This window comes from Hermetia illucens, chromosome 2 (assembly GCF_905115235.1).
Source record: "Hermetia illucens chromosome 2, iHerIll2.2.curated.20191125, whole genome shotgun sequence".
NCBI lineage: Eukaryota > Metazoa > Arthropoda > Insecta > Diptera > Stratiomyidae > Hermetia > Hermetia illucens.
The window spans coordinates 100,331,632-100,350,486 of record NC_051850.1 but is presented as its reverse complement, the minus strand read 5'-3'; the positions used below and the strand labels follow the sequence as shown (position 1 = coordinate 100,350,486).

Below are 18,855 nucleotides of genomic sequence, written 5' to 3'. Positions count from 1 at the left end.
TCTTGTTCAGTACAAGGACATTCAGCATATTCATCGTCGGGCAATGGTCATGGAGGCAATGGTGGACATGGTAGCAGCCATCATCACGCGGGCAACGGAACTGTGTGCAATCCCAATAGCCACGGAGCAATTGTAAAACAACAGCAAACCATTACGATTAATGATACACCCTCCCCAACGGCCGTTATAACGATTTCTGATAGTGAAGATGAGTCCCCCGATGTTCAACCACCTGCGTCAGCGTCTTCTTCCTCGTCGAATAAAATCCCACCGTCAACACACCAACGAGCACACGCTCATTCACAAACCACAGGAACAGGTTCAGGAACATGCCGTCAGACGAGCAACGGTAATGGGAGCGGGAATATCGTTAGCAACCAGCAGCCAGCTCACCAAAACTCGTCGGTCCCAGCAACATCGGGCTCTTCTGCGGCTGTTAATATCCAACCTCACCAGCAATCGAGCACTTCACAGTACCATCATAATGGTAACGGTAATAATGCAATGAATAATCAAACATCAAGTAGTAGCAATGGACAACGCAAAAATGTAATATCTACGTGCGTTACAGTAGGCGATAGTGACACTGAGGCAGAACACCGCCGTAGCCCTAAATACCATGCCACCGTCAAGTACGAGCCCCATAGTGGCGGGCAGCAATCCCAGAAGAAACGCTTACTTGCATTGGCCCGAAATGAATGTTTGGTTTCGTCTACAAATCAATTGCATGTACCAAAACAGGAACCAACGGAATTCTATGATTATCAGTTGGACAAGCGTGCATCTTGGGCTCCGCCTGCTCATCATAATCACCAAAAGCGAGAGCCTTCGGCTGCTTATATATCTGCGCAACAGGCCCCGCCACCTTTGGCTCATTCAAAAAATACTAGTTCAGTTGTCGCTGCTTCGTGGGGTGGTCCTATATACAGACAGCATCAGTCCAATACGCCATTGGGAGGATCACCAGCAGCTGCTGTATTGCAGCAAGACATCTATGCACAGGGTGATATGTATCGTCGGCCAACTGTTTTCGTTTCACAAGCGCCCTATCAAAATTTCAATCGTGTTGTTCCACCACCGGCACATAATGGATCTAGTCGACAGGTAAATTCTTAAGAGAAATTAGCGCTTCCAACATTTATCGCCATCATTTCCACTGTGGTAGTCAGTCAATTTTACATCTATCAAGAATGAAGGGTGTAACTTTTATTCAAAATACGTCCCTAGTGTAGAGTCTTCATAAGCAACATATCAAACATATCTAAGTCAAATTCATTGCCAAAGTAGCGATTCTATATTTTAGCCGGGCTTTTAGAGTTGCAAGAATTTGAATATTTTTCTGTGCTTAAGGGGATTTTGTTCATTTTATAGACACATGAATTATAATGGATACATTCACTCGTTTATGAATTTCGCATAAGCAGAAGTAGCACTCTCATATTATTATAGCAGGTTGTGCACTTTTTCCATACATGAAGTTTTCAATCACATCAATTGTGTAACCTTTCTCTCACCGTACCTCTGTTTCCTTTTTCTTGAATAGATAATTGAATTCTACAAGCATATTCCGAACACACCTACACATTTACACAGACAAATAAAATTGCTAGAAGCTGACAGAGTGTCGTCTTTTCTTTCGTATTTGTTCATTGTCTTAAATGTTTACCGAACAGTAACGCGGCCTATTTTTGTAAGAATTATTTGTCTGTTTGTTGTGTGTGCATAAACATGGATGAATTTTCGCCTTTTGTTTTATTATTATCGAGCTTAATTAAGAGAATATGAGCACATTGATGAAGCACACAATTAGAGATTTATTCAATGTTAAATTCAAAAGTAAGGGATGTAGTTGGCATCCTTAATTGAAGATTAATGTTTAAGTATGATACGAGATTAAATCAATTCCAATATTCTATGGACGTTAATAAAAACCTTGAAACAGTTCGCAAATAGTGAATAGAGGAAGGAATGGAAAATAATATGTGCTCGCCACGCGTATAGTCTAACAGGAAATGTGTTGATGTGATTTTATTGACATTATTCATCCTGCTAACTTTCACATATTTTATATCTTTCTTCAGCTGGTTCTCATTTACTAAACTTTTCGCTGCCTTAGTTGTATTCTTCTCGGTCCTGTAAATAGAGTGTGTTTTCTTTTCACAAGTAACACATCGAAAAGCGCCAAGCTTTCATCTCTAATCTCGGCTATTAGATTTAAGATCTCCCAAAATATTGGTATATATTTTTTTGTAGGAAAATTTTCTGTTTTCATTTGTACAGGTACTACCAACGCATCCGCTTCCGGCGCATATTCAATTCCCAACACAATACAGTCAATTTGGTCCTCTAAGTCCTGCACAGGTTGCAAACAAGCATGGGCCGTACGCTACGAATATTTGGTATGGAGATTAGACAAAGAAAAAAAACTGTTTTAAGAAAAGCTTATGCTGATCGAGTGAGTTTTTATGGATGTATAACTTTATAAATTTATCTTTTTGCAGAGAATGATCATTTTAATTAAGCCATTTATATTGTCTCATTTAATTGACTGTTTTCAGTGCACGATCAAGCGGTTTATAAATTTTCAAAAGAAATATTTCAGCATTTCAGTGGGCTTTGCTTTATTTTAAGGATGGGCGCAGTTAAAGCTTTAGCTTTATCATTATGAAGTTAAAGCGCTTGACATAGCAGAAGCAAATGTCAATATTCCGATGTTTAAGAGATCAATAAATGGATCCCGGATCATATAGATTTTCAGTCATAATCGAATTGTTTGAGTTAATATGAATATCATATGGTAAAAAGATTCAATTGCTTGATAAATTGACTTCGAGAATACGAAGAGTTGATGTACTACCCAATCTATGCAACATATCGATGAAATATTTCACTTGTTTTTTCCGTGAGGATTAACAGTAGGGCATATTATTAAACGCATTCTCTGCAGAGACTGGGTAATCTTTTCTAAAATTCTCTCGAAAAGTGGTAGAATTTGTTGGCTATTTCATTTATCTGTGTCCTTATTGTTAAACTAGACATATATTGTACTTACGTATAATGTAAACGGAGAGACATTTAGGAGTTTTAATAAAAATATTATTTGAAAATAAATTCAAGAAAATGGTTGAAAGTGAGTTACCTGATAAATAAACCAAAATTTAGGCGAAAATTTCCTTAATATGGTATATTTCTTTCTCTGGCTGGACGGAGGCGGTCGAGTATCCTAGGCATTAAGTAAATAAGCATTTTGGGGAAAAAAATCCCACTTTTCAGCCAGACGGTAAACGATGTCTATTGCTTCCTTACTCTGTCTTATAAGCGTCCTATGGGATTTATGGCAGGAGCGTTATTTCTGCATTGTCTCCATGACTTTTATGTTTGAACCTGCAATGGTTGTTTCCAACGGATATGTTAGTTGGGCAGGTGAAATTAGGAAAAGCATATACATTATAATCCCGATAATTCGTATGGTCAAGGAACTAACGATTTGGTACGAAATATCGGGGTTATTAGTTATCGGGAGTGCTAAAAAAAGAAAACAATTCAGGAAGCCGCAAGCTTGACGCTTAAATTGTAAAAGGTTTTGTGTTTCCCTATGTGAGATAACTCAGTTCCCCATTGGACGAGTACATGACAGCTCCGTGTCACATAGTTAAAAATTCCAGTTTTTAGAAAGCGATTTAAATAAATCATTTGATGGAAACTCCTGTATCGATAATAGTCAACCTAATACGCTTGACACTCTGAGTTTCATATTTTAGCAAATGCGAAGAATTGAACCTACAACAGATACAAAAAAGGCTGGGGAAAAGTAGATTCTTTAGGAATGGAATTTTAATATTTCATTCGAATGTCAGCATCTTATTTGTATGGCTTAGAGTGCAATAAATTCGCACGAAATTGATAAGTTTGAACTGCTATAACTTTGACACTAATAGTCGGATTTTCATGAAAGTTGGCATGTTATGCACGAGACATAGAAGTTGTCGGTGCATTTAGTACTCCTAGGATGAACTTAAGGGGAGTTTTTCAGTAAATTTTTGAAAGTTGGTAATATACTATTAGTAAGTTTGTTTGATCAGATATCGGAATGGGATATATTTTGAGACCTAGATTTCATGTAAGCGCACCACCCTGATTTTTTCGGATTTTTGGATGGGGTAGTTTCCGAAAATGGTCCTGTCTCACTTTAAGTGCGTACATTTTGACTCCCCTTCGCGCACTTTGCAATTCACGACAAAACTAATATCAGTTGCGAAAAGTACTAATTGAAACCTTTCATTTGATACGCTACACGACTATATCCGGTGAAAAATTTGTTTAATCCCCCCTTTGCATGTATGGGGGGCCACCCCTTAAAATCCACCTAAATTCATACAACTCGCTGTATACTTGGGATTTCATAGTTCCCATCTGTCCACCAAATTTCGTTCGGATCGGTTTAGCCGTTTTGGAGAAAATTGCGTGTGACAGACAGACAGTGAATCGATTTTAATAAGGTTTTGTTTTACACAAAACCTTAAAAACAATCCATAAAATATTTGTGAGCTTGTCACGGCAATCTTTCGGGAATCCCCTCTAAAGAAAAAAACAAACTTGAAAAAGAAATTCGATTGCGGATTTTTTGTCTTTAGGTGTACATAGCAAACTATGATTCTTAATCTAACTTTTTAATTTTTTTTAGATTTCCTTCATTTTTTGAGTGCTTGAACCCCCGGCATTTAATTGACGATATTCTGCAAAAATTTAATTACACTGTACACCTTCGATCATTTTGTTTAATTCAGCAAAAGATTTGCGTTTCTGCTCATTACCTGTACCTTTATAATGTGTTAAAGGTTTTTGATGGAGATCATATCAGGCCTATTTACGACGATTTCTGCTAAATAATCCTTTATCTGCAAATTCAGATTTCATTACTCTTGTTTTTGATTACGTAATGGATTATGAAAGAAAAATTAACCGAGCCGATCCTGCAACCACACTTTCTTTACCAGTTAATCTTCACCAGTGGTGGTTTTCAGACTCTTTCCGACCCCTTCCTCTACTCAATAGCCCCAGTACTCATTATCATTATAGATCTATTGAACTCAACGCTGCTTTCGGTATCACTAAAACTTAAATTTTCTGAACATAAACATTTTCATTTTGCATTTTTTTTCATTCAGCAAAGCACTACCGTCAAATTAGTTTAATTCGAAAAGAAAGACTTCAATTTAGACTCAGAAAAAATATTAGATTGTAAAATCCCAACGTAATTCCTTTATTCACTTTTTTATTGTCCTCTAAGTGCAGTTAGACTACCTGTTAACATTTCTACGTCCGCCATTTTATATGCGTCCAAGCATTATCTAGCATTAACACAAATGTGTCAATAAATAGAGCAACAAGGACAAAAGCTTGCAAAAGTACCCTCCTCAATATATCATATATTGGCGTAATTAAAGATTTATTCAATATCCCAGATCAGTTCAGTGTGTTCATCGATATCGATTCCATCTCATGTCATAACTGATTTTTCAAAAGGCCCTATATGGTTTCTCAATACACGGCCCCGGTTATCTGATTGGCACAAACCAAAGAGAACAATCTCTCACTGTTGAGGTGTTCAACCGATATACTAAAGAGTCGTAGTAGACGATCTGACGTGAGACGTTTAGATGTAAAATTGTTTTGTTTGATAGCTTATCCTCCCATTACGCTCAGAAGTCATTAAGTTATTTAATGTGATAAGGTGGTCTCGACATCTTACATCGTACATCGCGGTCGACCACCACATCCTCTTTGATCGAGAAATTGCTGTAGTCTGGATGGTTTGTATCATTAAGAATTAAAAATATGAAACTACAGTCTTTAGCGGTCATAATAGCCATTCGCACGAAAACGAATTTTTGCAAAACATTTGGTCTCGTCACGTGAATCTAATTAAAAGCCTTTATAAAGAATTCTGCAATTAAGGTCTTGAATAACAATCATTAAACATTTTCCGAAAGTATCAGAGTTGGATTTGAATGAGTTGCAAATAATTTTAGGGCCCTTTTTTTCTTTTGTTAACGATTCTTCTTCATTCAACTGATACCACCACATCCGTTCTCTCTGCGGTGAATTAATGAATTCTCTTCAAGATGATTAGCCCCTCAGAGTTAGTGCTGCCATATTTATTAGTATCCATGTCTAGAATGACATCCGACAGAACTCATTCGTGTTGGAAACTAAAAGTTTGGGTTGTGTGTTGTGGTACCTTCATCCCCTCCATCCGGCAAATCTAGGATAAACAGAAAATGCATTTATGAACTATTTTCTGACATATCGAACTATTTAATTTAAGATGATGGTGTCATTTAATGTTGTTTTCTTTAAATATTCCAATTTTATCATCTTGTGTTAGACACAAGATACACTTATATTGCTTAGAAAAATAAGGGTAAAAAAAATAATGGAAATATATAAAGGTAAAAGTTGTATGATTGCTTAATATTTTATTGGATATCCTCCAAATTACATCAGAACATTGTCTTTGCTTAGAAGCCATAAGTCGTGCATACGCATCATCAGGGATTTGTTTCCATTCTTGCTAAGCCAAGCCAAGTGTAAGCCAGTCCATGATTTATTCCCTTTGTATAGTTGGAAAGTTGCCTTTGAATAAACTGCCACCGAAAATTGTCCAGACATGGTATAAGGGGTTCTTTCGTATTATACGCCATTCTTCATCTCTAGAACTCTATTCCCTTCCTTTTATTTTAAGTCTTCCTGATGCGTCGTGTTTTCAATCAGGTCATTTTTTTTCCCCGAATACTGTATAAAACCGGAGATATTGACATTTTAAGCTATTCCTATATATTCCATATTGTTTCTCTTACTTCACCCTGTACCTAATTTTGCAGCTCTTTATGACTTGAATTAAATTCTCTCGTTTTGACTAATGACTACCATCTTGGCTTTGACAGAAGAATGATTTAGAAATGTCATAACTCAAAGATAGTACAATCGCGCGGGAACTATAATTTCTTGTAGAAGAGACCGCCTGCATCTCAGCCCGGAGAGATTATGTATTCAATGGTCCCATCGAAACAGTGTAGTTCTCAGAATTTAAAATTGTATTGGAGAGGAGAACTTAAATCTTATAATGAGTTTCCCATTTTGGCAATTTACCCGATTTTCCAATATCTCTACGATTTTAGACCACCGCTCCGGAAGTTTTCGTAATAACACGTGAACATTTTTTCCCATTTTATCGACCTATGCCATTGTCCTGCGACGAGCTCTCAGTCAGCTTTTATTCTTTCTTTTATTTATATCCATCATTTTTCCAAAGGACTCCCCGCTCCTGCATTCCCGAGTTTGGCTTGCACAGAGCAAGCATGTCACTCCGGGACACTTTAGTAGAACTTCAGTATATGCAGGGGAGCTTTCACTTTTTGGGTTTTGAGAAAGCTATGCTCTCTTGGTCGATTCCGATCAGTTTTGATGGTTCTATTGCGGATCGCCCAAAGGAAGATAAACATTTATTAAATTTGTTCCCGGCTTTGAGTTACACGCCTCATTTTCCCATTCTACCTTGTAGAGTAGAGTTTCATATCCTTACCTGGTAGTATACCATTAAAGTTAAGTCAATTTTGTAAATTATTACACTCTTTCAGATTGCAGTTTACTTCCTGCCAAAAAACTAGTAATACCGAATTTTGCATGAGAAAGAAGCGAGTTTTTTTCAAGGAACTATGTACATATAAACTTCTACGGGACTATTGCTTCTGAGCTAGTGGGTTCCAGTGAATGGCGTAACCCTCAATGGAGTTCTCCTCCTTTTTCAATGGCTGATGTACTGCCATTGACGCCTTCTCCTTCAATGCGTCCACGGGTATCTGACCCATATGAGTATGAAGTTCTTCATTTGTTATAGCTTCAGATCAGAATACTGCGATAATGCGACACAAAGATGAGTTGTAAAAGCTGAGTGTGTTCGCTTTCCATGTACTAGTCCCCTATAGCTGTCCATAGAGAATGACCTCAAGTTGACGTTGGTGTTGAGATAGCTGCATTCCTAGATTCTGAATAAATCAGCGCTGTCAATACATCGCAGCAGAGGCAATGCTTCCTAGATATACGAAGCGCCTTTGTTGAGATTGCGAAAGTTGGTTTTGTTTGCATCTGTTTTCAGTCCTCCAAATTCAGAGCCATTAGGCTTAGATGATATTAGCGTAGTTGAGTTCTTTGAGGAAAGTTTGCATAATCCGTTGAACTCTTCCATATATTCCAGTACAGGCAACATGAAAATCGTCATCGATACCGAGGAGAAAAAGTATCAATGGCAAAGTGCAACCCTGGCGGAATTCGCTTTGGGTTGCAAATTACTTTGATGCTGCATCGCGTTGCTGTTGCAAACTGAAACCTAGTCTGATTAAAAACTGAGATGGTGTGGATGCCCTTTCGCTTTAGTAACTGTAGCTATTAATTTCTCCCTCTTGTGTAGAGCATTCCAGATATAGTCTCTATCGGCGCTGTCAGAAGTATTCTTGAAATCGATGAAGAACAGTTTGAGTTTTATTCTAAGTTTTTCATTCTGCATGATCTGAATTGTTGATGTGGCCGGTAGAGGAAGATCAAGATCGGAAAGCAGCCTGCTCGCTGCCGGTTTAGCTTTCGAGGTATTCTTTGATACTCTCCAGTATTATTTTAGTTATTATTTTTGTGACAGCAGGATGCATGAAAATATCTCCATTCCCTTCATCGAAATCTTAATTTCATTCCCCTCTTTCATTCCTTGGTAAAAAAATGAAGGGAATAGGACTTCAAAGAACAGTTCCGAGCCGGCGGGTGGCTCGTCGCCATTCAAATTCCCATCTAGCGTGTCAAGCGGCCGTTGTTTTGGCCGGCCGTTTGGTCGCTTACTATCCTTGTTAACGCGAATTACATCACCATACCAACAAAGACGCCTCTCGCAATTTTTTCACGATGGGTGCATTCTCCTATCAACCGCGGATATTCTCATTTCGGATGTGATCAAGCCATGTTACATTTTAGATTTGAGAAGTTTGTTGATACGCTGAACACGTTACGTTAATGCGTGAGACAATTTCATAACGCAGTTCTCCACTGGCACATAGCATTGACTCGGGATATTTGAATCGCTCAATTATGGGAAGGTCGCTGCCATTGACAGTGATAATATCTGCTTAATGGGGATCGGTAGTGAAAAATTCTGTTTTATTCAGAGTTTTGCATGTGGCGATCATTCCGTTTTTGCTATTAAACGCTAGGAAAACATCATCTGCATAAATCAGTCTATAGGGTGCTGGACATTGGATGTCCCTTGTGACAGTGTTCATAACAAGAACAAAGAGTAGTGGTGAGAGGGTGCTTCCTTGATGAACGAAACGACATGAAAAGGTGTTGATACACCCGTCATACTTCGTCCCCTTCTATATTGGAAATCTCCATTGGTGTGTAGCACTATCCAATCATAACGCTCCTTGACCTGAACCGCAGTCACATTCTATCAGAAATTGATTTACAGGTCATGAGGATGCGCTACCCGCTATTTGTCAGCAACATTCCAAATTTGATTCACGTCTACTACCTCTGCGCTGTCGTGAGTACAAAACAACAGTACGGTGAAAGAGGGGGAAGTGCGCCCATCCTATATCGTTGCAATTCTCACTCAAACGGGAGAAAGCGAGCATTCAGGGGACTTTAGATACCATTCCTGAGGAGTGTACATTACATTCCAAAAAGTAATTAAAAACTGTCTTTGATAGGCAAAGATCATAGCTAAGGCGTCAATTTCTATCCTACACGCTGTTAGTGTTTCAGTAGCAATACAATTTCGAAATTTTTGCCGCCTTTTACGACAAGCAGAATGCACTTGGAGTATATTCCTAAATCCCAACTAAATGGGCGTTGCATTTTATGGAGACACCTAAAGTAACTTGATCCAATTGAAGTTAGGAGACTGTTTGTTAACCAATAGTTTAACAAAAGAAGCAAGTTTTCATCGAATTAATTTCTTTTGTTGCTTATGGAAGAATATTCTGCATTTCGATCTTTCCTTCTTACTCATGAATTTTTTGGCTGTTTTTTGAAATCCCAATAATTTTTTTTTGCGAGTTATTTACATTGGAGGAAAGTAAAATTCTTGATGCCTGTTTGGAAGAATCTCTTCTTCTCAGGTCGTGGTATGAAACACCCGTCTTGTCTCCGCTTGGAGAAAATAAGTGTATCCCGTGAACAATACCTGAATTTGTACACCCATATATCTTTGAGACGCAGGAAATTTCATGGTTGAAAACTACATAATTTCTCGCACTGCTTTATTTATTGATCATTCTCTGAAAAACGTAGGCATATTTATATGTATAATCAATCCATTTCTTCATATATTTTCGAACAGAGATTTATCGAATGATTTACAACAATCTATGATGCTGCTAAATTGGATGTTACAATTTGGAGGCAATGAAGCTTACACTACAGCCTCATCCACCACCACCATCACCACTACCACCAAAATAACATTGAAACGAAAAGACTTAAATAGGAGCCGTTTGCGACAAAGAAGAGATTAATTCCTGTTACTATACATATACATTTATCGTAACACAAAAATTTACAATATTAAGCTGTAATGAAGATGCTGATCATGATGATGTGTGTGCGTGAATGCGTGCATAATTTTCAAATATTCGTTTCGGTATTCCTCCAAATGGGAAGCATGAAGGATAGAAACGAATAAGAGTTAAAGCCAGATGCTGCTGGAGGATAATGAGAATATTAAAAAAAAACGAGATAAACGAAGTCAGAAACAAATGAATGCTGTATAACACGAACAAGCAGAGCAGAACAAGAAAAAGGTATCTTTAAGTCGCAATTTTCTAAAAACATTGGTCCTCAAATCTGAACGAGGCGAAGGAAGAAACAAATAGTAAATATTGTTGCGATTGCGATTGAAAAAAAAAAATGAAATAAGTAATGTTGTGATTCACGAGATAATAGGTTTGTAGGTTTAGTAGAACAATAGAAACAAAAAGGCTAAGATGCATGATAACCGAAGTTAGTAGTAAAACCAATTTAATGAACATCAATGAGGCAAACACAAAAAATAGAATGCGTCAACTATGCATGCTGTGCGTGTATAAATGTGCGATAGCTGTACACTTAGAGGTATATGGGTACCAGACTCATTTCCAAAACGTCTCGTTTTTTTCTTTGCAAATGATAATTAAACAAAACTTCACTGTATATTATTTTAAGATCATATTTTTGTTTAGATAAGTATTGTCTATTTTCTATTTTCGTTGTGTTCTCCTATATATATAAATATATATTTACATATACAATAGAAGTGAAAACAGAAGAAGGTAAAACATTGTTTCAGCGAACTATAAATATGACTTAGTGTGGTGTACACTTTGTCTATTTCTATCTCATTTTTTTCTATTCATGTGTTGAGTACTGACTCTTCAAATTCAACTGTTAAAGCTTCTTTCGTGGGTATCTGAGTGCAAAAAGCATAACTTTATATTAAATAATGGAAAATATCGTATCTACTTTGTTGTATTTTAATACGCTTTAATATTATAGTAATGTATTTGTATTTCGGTTTTTATCTTAAATATCAAATTGAGAATACAGTTAGATCTTTCTTTTGTATATATATGGGAAATTGATTGTACTAAAACTGAAACAAATTTATTAATATTGAATGAACAAAAACGTATATTATGCACAATGCACCATATTTCATGGTTTAGAAATTACAAACGAAGTAAATTGAGCAAATAATCTAATGATATAATTTAATCTATTTTGTAGTCATTTTGTGGTAGACACGATAGCAACAATAAAGAGAAGCGATAAATGCTTTTTTAATGAATATATTTCGCGTATTATACATTTTTCTATTTGTTTCTTTTACTTTATGAAATTATTTTCTCTTCTTACATTTTATGTTATACAAGTCAACACATTTTATTATATGCTTTTCGTATTTTTCGGACCATCTCTTTCAATTATTTAGTCGCCTTATTATATCCTCACATACGCTAATTCCTAGATATAAATGCAAAACTATTAATTAAACATTGCAAGATGAGGAGGATTACAAATTACAAATGATACAAAACATTTAAGGGAGTCATAATATTCTAATGTTTGCCACAGTTGTATATTTTTAGTAGATAGATTTACACAAAATAACAAAAAATCGTATAAATGATATGAATATAAAATATATTTAAATTAGAGTTTGGAAGAGATGATTGACTGTCGTCTTTCTAGAATAGAATTCAAATACTTTTAGGTTTCTTTTTTTTAATGTTTTTGGGAATCAGTTATATTTTTTTAGCATATAGTGCGCTTCTAGTAAGTACTTTAAGGAACTATGAAAGAGTTATTTTACTAGCCATGCAATCTATAATATTTGCTGCGTAGGAAAGTTGTTGCCCATCATGCGCTACACCGTTTTACTTTGGAGTGTGGTTGTTAAATTTCAATGAAATCACACTCATTTGCGACTGTACAAAATTTTATCTGGGAATTTCGTGAGAATTTATCAATATTTCTCATCGAAGACGTCTCTTCGTATGTCACAAATCCGTTGGTTACGGCTATCTGTATAAATTAATAGTTGGTTGAGTACATTATGCGCAACTACATTACTGTGAAGTGTGTGAAACACCGAGATGGAATATTTGCGGGTGAATGTAGTATATTGAATGCTTTCATGTTATGAGAAAGTTCTAATTCGAAAATTACAGCTGTTGCACAGCAGACACAATTGTTTTGTCTATCGAAAAATAGCGAGAGTTAGTTATGTGCTAAACGAAATCCAAAGTAACGCTTCAACTTTCATGAAATTTCATCTAAATGTGTTATTGAATTTTGTTCTAGCACGACGGCATGTCTTTCAAGCATGTTTTTAAACTAATGAATTTTCTTACAATAATATATTTTCAGAAATGTTATGTGATGTAGATTGTATATAGATATGTGAAAGCACATAAGAAACAAAATATTATGAAGCAAGCAACTGGCATAAGATTATTACTATTACACTATTATCATGGTGAAATTAAACGTTAACAAATGAAACTAAACACTAAATAGCGGGAAGGGCTATGAGTAGTTGTGAATGCCCACTTGTAGTTTTTTCTAGAAAGTTTTAAATCTACATTCTTCCTTTTTAAGTTACATGGTATATGTTTAAAATTGGCATATTAGTAAATGTTTAAAACGCAAAGATAACTATTCTTATTCAGCGGTGAGTATTGGCCTAAATGATACGTCTACTTAATCGACATAATATAGCAATGAAAGTTTTTAAATTGTTCTTTTTTCTCTGCATAGTATCATACTTTTTGAACACAAAACGACATCAATTATAAAAATAGCATTATATGAAAATTTTGTTCAATTACGAAATATTAACACTTACAGCAATTTTAATCTACTTTTTATTAATTTTCATGATACGTGGTATATTTTGTTACTTTTCCTAACAATTACGATTTTTACGTAGACATTTTATCGTACACATAAATATTAATTATTCGATTATTTGTTTTAATATTCGATTTATTCGAAAGGCAACGCAAATTACAATAAATCAAATTCTTTGTAAACTTAGACATAATGATAATAATAACACAGCATACTTCTTTTTGTGATTTGTATAATTAAAATGTAATCTAAGACTTAGTGGACAGCGACAAAAACAATATTGTAATTATTAAAATTGTAGATAACTTCCTGTTTTGGAAAATGAAATATTAACACATTGAAATAATGCTATTTGATTAGACAAAACTAAGAGATAAAAACAAAATACAAACTGAAGAAATTATTCTAATGAAATGGAAATTAAAGTACTTGAAATTGAAAATATATTGAATATATTAATTGTGTAAAATGATAATAAAATACAAAAAATCAAGAAATTATAAATATTACAATTATTTGTGTGTTTTTAGTGTGCAGGTGTGTGTAAAAGAGTGAGTGTGAATTTATCTTTGCTACTCTTTGTACTCTTATATAGAAAACAAATAATGGAAAATAATGAAAAAAGAAATAACTATAAAAAACAAATCGACAAAAAACAAAACCCATTTTTCAACTAAAACTATATTAGTAATTGCTATTATTATTGTATTAATGTGCTATGTTTTATTATTATCCATAATATACATATATATATTTTGTTAACGTAATATGGAAAACAATAATTAAAGAAAAGAAAATTTATCACATTAAAAGAGCAAGTATCATATTTCCGTTTGTTTCATTTTCGTTTTATAATGATTTCTTTTCAAAGCGCTGAAGACGATGCCTTTATTTCAATAATTTGTAAGGCATTTACTTTCATTTTGGGAAACAAACTTATTGAAAAGAATAAATGGATTTATGGGCGAGGATGAAGGATGTCATCACATTTTCCCTTTTACTTTATTCACAATATTCGTTTTTCGTTTTTAAATACTCTACACATGGCACTTTGATCATTGCAAACGACTTACATTTCTGATTTATCCACAAACTCTATAAGCTCTACAAAGCTGTGAAATTATTACCAATTTTCATCCGATCTCTCAACCGTACTTTTAGTCACTTGCTAGTCTGGCATTTAGGATGGCACATTACTCAAAAAGATTGAGGTCGAACAAGGAAAAACAATTTTGTTTTGAAAAACTAAACTATTCGTCATAATTTATACACTGATTCCATGCCATTGTTATAGAATTGTTGTCTTTACTCTAAAAATAGGTCTAAATATCGGTAATCTCCATTTCATCGGAGCTAATTCGCTTTCTCTGGAGCTAATTCTCTTTCTCTGTAGCATCTTTTTGAGATCTACAAAAATTTCGTATACGCTGCTTGGAAAATAAAGTGGCTGCTTGGAACAAGTGTAATTTATTCAGTTGGACTATCGTTTTCACCGACTTATGAGACGAGCCTTCGTGAAATGGCAGTTTTTTCTTTTGTAACACCTCGTGCATCTCAAGGGCGTATCAAATATAAACGGGACTGATTTATTACATTTCATTTGCAAAAGTGCTTTATTTTCCTACATACTTTCTTGTCAAGGAATTGCATATTCCTACCGAATTGGGAGTTTTTGAATCCCGTCATTTTAAAATTTCTTTCTAGAAGTCAAAAACGCCGCTATTGTGGCGTTGTTGTCAAATCGTTTTTCTCCATGCGCTTCTTTTAGTGGCCCAAAAAGATGGAAATCACAAATCGTTCGAACTGTAGGGAGGAGGTGCTAAGGTTTCCCGGCCAAAGGAGTTCAGTTTTTGTTTCATTGTGTCGGCATCGCAAGGCCTTAGGTTGTCATGAAGAAGAATCTTGCTTCTGACGGTTGCCAATTTCGCGGCATTCAGCATTTCGCATTAATATTGTACATTAATAGTGCGTCGAGCGGGGCAACCTAGATGAATAACATCTTTCCGATAAAAAAAACCAGTTGCCATTACCTTACTGGTTGGCAATCTCGCCTTGGCCTCCACTGGTACACTCCGTACTGGCATGTTTCTACTCGGGTGTGTAATGGTGCATCCAATTTCGTCTCTCGCTTGCTGAAATCGTCCGATCAGCCGCTGAGAAACTTCTAATGCCGCTTGCGGTCTTCCAGTAGGAGACGTAGCACCAATCTAGCGGAGACTTTTCGATATTCCAAGTCATCTGTCATGATACTTCAATAGCTTATGTTGACTTCCTCAATGATTTCGAATAAGGATATTCGTCGGTTTTGTTCTATGAGCTTGCGGACCGCCTCGATATTTTCCGCAGTAATACTCGTCCTTAGACGGCGATTGTGGTTCAGATTCTTGACTTCCTCACGCCCTCTGGAGAATTTCTTATGCCACGCACACTCAAGTCCCTGAAATAGTCTTTTCCCTAAACTGTGCACACAATCGCTCCAAAACTTTGGTCGGATTCACTTTCTCACTGGCCAAAAGCTTAATAATAACTCTTTCCTTCACGGATACCTACACTTTTATTTCGTTACTAAGGAGCTCTAGAGAATTAAGGTCTCCTTCGTGCCAGGGTGTTTATATCATCCGCATAGGCCATTATCTGGAATGATTTATACAGTAGCGTGTCATTTATATCCATTGACAACTTTCAGAGTATGTATTTCATAGCAATATTCAATAATGTTGAGAGCAGCACATCGCCTCGCTCCAATCCAATGTCTGTGCCGAAACATTTTATTAGTTTGATGCGTATCTTTACTTGAGCGTTAAACATTCTGATGAGTCTGATTACCGAAAATTACTCGCCTTAGTAATTGTACCGTTGTATGTAAAAATTTTCATATATTCAGTACAACAGAGACCCCAAAACGTTTGGTGATTTTGGGTTAAAGCTTAGTTTTTTAATTATTGCACGAATAAGAAATGATTCTCTTTAACTTTGTTCAGGTTCTTACAAAGCATAGTCGTCCTGTCGAACAACTGTTAAATATCCCATCAAAACTAAATTTTTGTGTTAGGCGTGGGGCTATACGCAGGAGATAGCCTAAGGGCAGATGGAGAAGTGCAAGGGTGTCCTCTTTTCTTTTGTTCACCTTGGGAGATAATTTTTTCTCGACCAATGTGTGTTGAATACAGTCGGAAACATGGATATATTGTGCACTCACCATAAGGCCAAAATAATTTGTCCCGAAAATTTATTTTAACTACTGTTGGGCGCATTCATTCAAGTCATATGACTATTCAATATATGCAAGTCTTATGACTATTTTCACCGCGAAAAAATATTGAAATTTGTGAATCATGTCCCACAACATATTCAAGCATTCGCATCAGCTAGCTTTTGCGACCATGCATGAAGGCTAAGTGAAAACGATAGGAAAGCCAGCTCACCTCCTTTTTTTAGTTCAACTTTCCAAAGGGATAAATCAGCTTGTTATTTACCCTTATTTGTGAAGTTATCGATGCTATTGCTATTTTTGTAGGCGGTTCAGTCTTGTCGGGATGCCAAAACGTTGCATTAGTTACTTTTCGCTCAGAAGTCTCAATATTTCTGAAGTATCCTGGAAATCCAATTATCAGCTCCGAATGATGAGTTCTTCACTTTTTGTTTTTCGCTCTTTCGCTCTGATTTTCACTCGCTGAACTTTGCAACCTTTTTGGAGCTTCAGTAAACTACGTTCGCCTCCACTCAGTGCAATCAATATAATTACCAAGTCCTTATGCTCGTCAATTTGTCTTTATGTTTTCGAATTCAGCTAGGTCTTATGGTATCCTTTTAGAACTTGAACGGCAATTGTGGTTCTGTGCTCGGCAATATTAGCTATTCAAGACTGATGTTGTATTTGAACTTGAATAATGTGCGGTCAATGGCAAGGGGGTGAAAGGTGCAAATCTTCTCACCTTCACCGTTATTGTTATCGTTACCAAGGTCATCCCTAACTATCACAAACTCGAGCAAGGTGTTTTCCTCTGAACTACGCGCAGTTGCCAAAGATTATTGCAATGTCAGGAGAAATAATCAAGGCTTCCTAGGTACTTACAAAATATGACGGTTGGATTTTGCCCTTTTTTCTAGAATTTTTCAGGCTAAAACGATATTAACAGTATAATTCGAAGCTTGGTTTTCTTCATACATGATTTTATTCTATCCTCAAATTTACGAAATAATGGGGCATAATGGATTGATAATGCTCCTCAACAGATTTCCCGATCGGCGGTTTCCGTAAATTTATGTTCGTTAACTTCATATCTGGCTATTGTGCCGAATTCCCAACATTTCGTTGTTCATTAGTTCGTAGTTCATATTGCTCGTTATCATCCGCGTTTCACATTAGCATATCAGCACAGTGACGTCCTGGTGATTTAACGTGAGTACCCGCCATGTCGGTCTAATTCCACGGTCTTCTTAAAACACGGATTGATATTATGGTCAGTCATCAATCATTGATAAGCCTTGCTGTGACAACGGGACTCCCGCTAGTGGGCAATCATGCCATACATGCCTCAGATACCACCTGAGATATATGAACTCAGAGGGCTATCCCGGTTTCTATGGTATTAGATAACCTCAAGTGAGGCTTCCTGGACGCAGTCACTTCAAATAAGTCTCCATGCAGATTCGGATCTGATCGCTCAAGGTCTTAGAGCATTCGGCAACGGCACCACGATCAGCAATTCAATGTAAATATAGCCCGGTGCCACCACGTGGAGGTTCTCCTTGGCCATTTGGAATTGATTCGGTTGACAGGGTCACTGTCCCGTCTGCCTTCTCGCCACCTCAGAGCAAGTATTATCAGCAGATAGGACCAGATCTCTAAATAGTAAGGGCAATTGTACCTACAGTATGTCTTGCCCCATCGTTTTCTGTTTACGCCGCTCGGAGCCTCCTGCGTACCTGAGAACGTCTCTTAAATTCAAATTCTCAAATTCATCTTGGAGAGGAATTCTACTAAGGTGTTTTCCTCTTAAGTCTGGGGGAACTGTGTTCATATCCTCCTCATTGCATATTCCACAGTTGAATTGATCTGGGTAAGAGAAAGATCGTTCCTTACCTGCTTTCAAGAAGAACTTTTACGAAGCAATGATTGAATTCTGGCACGTGGTCATTATCATTTTAATGAGCATCGGTAAGACTAGTTCGAGTGAGAATTGTAGAGAGCGGGGCAGTGTAACCTTCAAGAGAGTCCACAGTTTTAATAATTTTCTTTTCCCTTATTCCCAGGGCAAGAAGTATTTAGATTTTTTTGTAGAATTGTTATTCTTAGAATACATATGTAAATGAATAACGCTTTCTATGTTGCATTTCTTCAATGAATCTACTAAAAATTCAATATTTCAATATTTGCTAAGAAAGGCAACAGTGGCTAAAGGGCCAACTTTCGTTCAA

General features: G+C 36.3%; 1 protein-coding gene across 12 annotated transcripts in view; it reads left to right on the top strand.

Moving 5' to 3' along the window:
* The window catches only part of LOC119650439 (homeodomain-interacting protein kinase 2), a 245,699-nt gene extending 231,439 nt beyond the window's left edge, over positions 1–14,260 (top strand). For 5 of the 12 annotated variants that reach the window (XM_038053272.1, XM_038053270.1, XM_038053265.1 and 2 more), the window contains 3 exons: positions 11–1,104; positions 2,254–2,455; positions 10,388–14,260. In XM_038053272.1, coding sequence (XP_037909200.1) covers positions 11–1,104; positions 2,254–2,412 — 1,253 coding nt within the window. In that variant the 3' untranslated portion in view covers positions 2,413–2,455; positions 10,388–14,260. Of the gene's footprint in view, positions 1–10; positions 1,105–2,253; positions 3,112–10,387 lie in introns of those variants that run through there. The other 7 variants (XM_038053273.1, XM_038053277.1, XM_038053275.1 and 4 more) reach the window with 6 other exon arrangements.
* The last annotated feature ends 4,595 nt before the right edge of the window (positions 14,261–18,855 follow it).